Consider the following 5290-nt stretch of genomic DNA (forward strand, 5'->3'; position numbering starts at 1 on the left):
TATGTACATACGGCATATTGCCTTCCAAGATTTGAACTCACCTTCATACCTGGGCAAACATAATGTGTTTTGATTGATTTGAACCAGTGGATTTAAGTAGAGAACTTTGTCAGCCGGAACCCCTAATGAGGCCATTTGTGTCTCTACACCAATTTTCAGGACAATGACCCTGCTGCAACAATGCTGCAGATTAGCATTTTACTGCAGTTTGTCTCTGAAAACAACTCTGAAAGTGCTCGTCAACCAGTGGCCCGGACAGTGTGGGCATTTATTATAGCCACTGACCAACTCCAGGGCCTGGCTTTAACAAGGAGCTCACCATCTTTCCTTAAGTTAAAAGAAGCGTGTCTGTCTTAATGACATCAAACACACATAATGTTACCCAAGGTGTGCACCAAAGTACAAACATTTAATGGCGTCGATTTTTCAATAGCCTTATTAGTAAAAAAACAAAAAAAAAACAACAAAGGGTTATGGTGCTATATTTGAGTAAGAGGATGAATGACTGTCGGCTCTGCTATTTGTACTTGGCAAGAAAACAAGCATGCAGGAAAGTTCCACTAGCTATAAAAGAAAATCACCTCGTCCAGAATATGAGGACATATTAGTTTGTTCTTCAGTTCAAGCTTTTCGGCTTTCTTACTTTCACCAATAAATGAATCTTTCGTTTCATGGTCCAGCCTGATACATGGATTCCACACAAGATCTGCTACCGTTTGATTATTTTAGTTTAGAAGCTCATCTGACCTTAAGTTGTTTTTCCAGACCAAGCATATGTTCTAACAGAATATGCCGTGTCCTTTGACCTAGCAGGTGACTGCACTCAGACAGTGAATGCTCTTTTTCACATAACAAATATTTGGCAAATGATGCTCCAGAAGGTGGTGATAATGTGCAGCAAAATTGGCTTTACAACAAACCACAAGAAAGACCATTCAGATTCATGGCGGAAAGCGTAGTGCAAGCTAGAGAATAAATTAAATTAAATTAATTAATAAAAATAGCTGTATATTTACTCCATAAAAGCAGGTTTATTGTTTGCATGTGGTGATAAATACTCCTGTGTGCAGACATGTGGAGGATGGGTGATAACTGAGGTTGAATCAAACAAAACAGAAACATATTGCTTTTTGATTAATTATCATTTAAGCACTGTGTCCCTGCAAATTTATAATTATGTTCAGCGAACCGGATTTAAACTCCTCTTCGGCGCCTAAAGATTGAATTAACGATGGGTCTTGACAACCTTGGACCAACACAGTATATAGCATGAAATTAAACTGCTACAAGAATTAGCTTCATGAAATGACATAGGGTTAGGGGGTTAGCACATTCATGAAATGACTATGAACTCAATTCACACGGAACCTGTTAAGACAAAGATCTTAGATAACCTGCCCAGAAGTTGCACTGCTTTCATCTGGTTAGAAAGTCACGCTGTGCCGACGTTGCTTTGTTCTCGTGATGCAGACAGCGTGCTGGTATCTCCTTGCTAAAGGGCAGGCTTTTGTTCACATTTATTCTATAGGATCGGCTGGAAATGGCCTGTGAAATTGCTTTCTGGTGGCCCGAGTTAATAACCAACAGTAGGTTCGCCAATGCAATTGGGCATCGTCAAAGTGATCTTCTCACTAACACTAGCCATGTCATAGACTGGACAGGACACCACTCCAAGATAGGGCATCATGCACACATGTATAGGTTTTATTTACTCTCTCATGTTGGGGGCCATCATGCGGTAATATGGGAACTTTTTTTCACAACCAGGGATTCATTCTCTCCAGGCTTTAGGATTTTTTTCTACTTTTCTCTGACGACCGTAAACTGGCATTCATTTGCTCATCACAAAAAGCTAGACACTGCTGACCCCTACTGTTCTTCTAGGCCTAACACTGCAAGTGCTGATTAACTAATAATTGTTTGCAGCACCTTTAAGCTTAAACAAAAAAAAAAGTGATCCATGACAGGGATCAGGTGAAAATTTTCATTGTTATCAAACTTTCTTAATGTTCTGATGTTTATGTTTTATGCCATGAACAGGGTTATTACTATTAATTACTATTATCACTAGTTACTATTACTATTAATCATTAAATGTTGTCTTTTTTATTGGATTTAAAGTTTAATAAAAATGAGGGTGACTTTTTTAATGCACTGGGCAAATTACACCAAAGCAACTAAGCAACCAAGATGCCAAGGATAACTTTTAAGGAGCTGGAGAGGTCCACAAGGCATGATGGATACTTAGGAATCATGGGAAAAGACAGTTCTCTGATCTGTGATAAGTACAAATACGAAAGAAACCCAAGACTGCTCATCACCTGGGAACATCATTCCCACAGTGGTGGTAGAACCAATGGCAGTTACCCATTTCTAAACGTAAAGTTTACATTGTTTTGGCTGCTCACAAATCCACTTAGGTTACAGGATTCTAATATAGTCTATTTTTCTCTCATTCTTATTCCATTGGCTGGACTGGGATGCATGACTTATTTTGGCTTTTCTCCCATGGCTCTTCTTTCTTATCTTTGGCACTGTGACCGTATTGCTTGCTCCAGTATAAAGTCCCAGATCAGCATACTCTCTTTCATTCTGCGCAAAGTTCACCGCACAGCAACATGCCTATTGATTTCAGTGGGACGTGGGTTATGGAGACAAATGACAACTTTGAGGATTACATGAAAATACTCAGTAAGCCCCTTGGAGTAGCGTAAGATTTTGCGTAATGATTCTTTCCTGGTACATACTGTACATGCAGCTTGATTGCAAGATCGCCTCGGCCCAGTTGCATCATGTACTTTTTTCTTTCTATTTTTTTAGACATCGATTTGGTCACTCGGAAGATTGCCATCCACTTGTCTCAAACCAAAGTTATTATCCAGGATGCAGACAAGCTTACGATAAAGACACTCAGCACCTTCAGGAACTATGAGATAAGCTTGACAATCGGGGAGGAGTTTGACGAGTATACTAAGGGACTTGACAACAGAATGCTTAAGGTAGGTGTGAATATGTAACCCTTTTTTTTAACGGACAGGCCTCTGTGTTAGCTCTGATGTCCACTCTAAGCTTGACATTTTCCATCATCAACTTCACTACTTAAATCTTATCATTTGATATATTCTTTAGAAAATACTACTAGAAACTGTTTATAGCTGTTTTCATGTAAGGGGTAACAAGTACTTGTTTTCAGATGGTCCCCAATATAAACTGTAAATGTAAACAGATTGATGCATCATTCTTTAATACAACATGCAAATTATTAACAAAGTGGCATAAGAGGAATAAAACAACTCAAAATGGGTTGTTATTGGAAAATCATGAAGTAGTCGACTACACACTTACTATACTTATAAAAAAGTGTGTCAGCTCTGGAGATGCACAACAAATAAGTGTTCAATTTTATCATTCAGGAGACCATAAGCTTAAATCACCACAAAGCTCTGGGTAGGTGTGAGTGATGTCAAACAAAGCATTACTAGCCAGTCATCAACACCCGTGAGCTTATGTATGCAGACACAGAAGAGATAGCAGTTTCCCCTGAGCGGGTTATGCTGCCCTTGTAACATGTGTAAAAAATGATATGTTGTGTCCGGTGCCAGAAATGCAGCTGCTGTGCTGGAAATGACCACATAACATCCCAAATTGCTACCTCGCTTGCTTGCTCGCTCACTCGTTTGCATTTTACTATACAGAGGGCAGCAGTAAAGGAGCCACAGAATGAAATCAGACACAGTGCTCTGGAAACATCATCATGTCATTAGATTAAAAACCATTAGAACAATACAAATGACCCAGCAAGTATGGGCCAATGGTGGCTCAAGTGGTTAAGGTGTTGCCAGCACTGCCAAGCTGCTTCTGTTGGGCCCCTGAACAAGACCCCTTATGCTCCAGGGATGCTGTATCCTGCCCTCTAACCCCAACCTCCAAAGCTGGGATCTACAAAGAAAGAATTTCACTGTGCTGTGTTCTTTGTCTATTGTTTCAATACAAATTAAACTGACATACAGTCCAATACTTCACACCTTTACCTTACCTATTCATCATTATCATTCTTTTTTATCTTACAGCTCAAATTTTAATAAAGCTAATGCAGTTTGAAAGGTTATCGAAGCTTGCCCTGTGCAAAATGATCATTATTAAGAAAGTACTGTGAATGTCATTTAACTGTGAGAACAGACTTTGGTCAACTGGCAGGGCGACACACTGGTGTGCACACAAAAGGGAGAAAAGGCCAACCGTGGATGGAAGCACTGGATAGAGGGAGATAAACTGCACTTGGTAAGCCTGGAGTAATTCCGTTACTATCGCAATGCTTGACATTCTGTACTTTAACTGGTTTTTATATCCATTCTATGGCCACTGTATCAGTTGCTTTTCCTGTTTTGAACTTATTTTTGCAGGAGCTGTATTGTGAAGACGTTGTCTGCCATCAAGTTTTCAGGAGAAAGCAATAGTGCCTACCTTATGGTCACTAAAAAAAAAAATAAAGCCTCTGTTTTGTCAGGAATAAGAGGCTAACAACAATAAAAGTATATGTAATATTAGGTGTAACGATGGTCATTTATTTGTATTGAGCAGGGCTACTTTTAGGGAAATATCCATATATTTTCAAAAGAGATATAGAGTTGACCATGGAAATTCGCATTTCTGACACTGAAATTCACGTGATGTGTGTAAATCCGTTTAGTGTGCTTGTTCAAGCGAGTTACAAATTCACAATTCGACGCAAAGAAATTCACAGCATCTTTTAACGAGCATGCACGCAAAAAGAAAATGGCTCTTTTCAATGATACACCGCAATTAAACGGCCTTAAATAAATCACTAAGAAATGTAGCTGCGGTTTAGTTTATTTTACCGTACACTTGTCCGAATCTTACAATGACACTGTATAGTAAACTATATTCACGGGTCTCTATTTAGATTTTACGATTGGTGGGGGGGTTTACCTCACTGACAACTCAGATTAGCTGAAGCTAATTGATTCCTCTTCACTGATTAAAATGCTTGTTTAAACACCGAATCGAACAAAACTGTCAGGATGATTAAAATGTACCAAATTTTAATGATAAAAAAAAATATGTGGTATAAGGAATACTTCAGGACTGAATAATCATTGATTACTTTTTTTTTTTTTACCTCAGATATTTTTATTTTCATTTACCAGTCGCAGAACAAATTACGTAACTTTACCACAAAAAGTAATGTTTAAAAGCTTTTTACTTAAAAAAAAATGTAGAAACTAACATTCCACTCATTTCCGTACTAAAGCAATTAGCTGAATTATGT

The 5290-nt window shown here is 38.4% G+C and overlaps 1 protein-coding gene across 1 annotated transcript; it reads left to right on the plus strand.

Annotated features, from left to right (window-relative positions):
* The first annotated feature begins 2540 nt into the window (after window positions 1-2540).
* On the plus strand, window positions 2541-4547 carry LOC131355648 (retinol-binding protein 2-like). The gene is made up of 4 exons (XM_058394058.1): window positions 2541-2691; window positions 2821-2999; window positions 4180-4281; window positions 4404-4547. Exons 1-4 carry the CDS (start codon window positions 2619-2621, stop codon window positions 4455-4457), a joined length of 408 nt encoding a protein of 135 aa, XP_058250041.1. The 5' UTR covers window positions 2541-2618; the 3' UTR covers window positions 4458-4547.
* The last annotated feature ends 743 nt before the right edge of the window (window positions 4548-5290 follow it).

Source organism: Hemibagrus wyckioides, linkage group LG07 (assembly GCF_019097595.1).
Source record: "Hemibagrus wyckioides isolate EC202008001 linkage group LG07, SWU_Hwy_1.0, whole genome shotgun sequence".
Classification (NCBI taxonomy): domain Eukaryota; kingdom Metazoa; phylum Chordata; class Actinopteri; order Siluriformes; family Bagridae; genus Hemibagrus; species Hemibagrus wyckioides.

Coding starts and splice junctions, on each gene's coding strand:
- LOC131355648 (XM_058394058.1), top strand. CDS start 2,619: ATGCCTATTGATTTCAGTGGGACGTGGGTTATGGAGACAAATGACAAC. Junction 2,692..2,820: donor GGATTACATGAAAATACTCA/GTAAGCCCCTTG, acceptor CTATTTTTTTAG/ACATCGATTTGGTCACTCGG. Junction 4,282..4,403: donor AGGGAGATAAACTGCACTTG/GTAAGCCTGGAG, acceptor TTATTTTTGCAG/GAGCTGTATTGTGAAGACGT.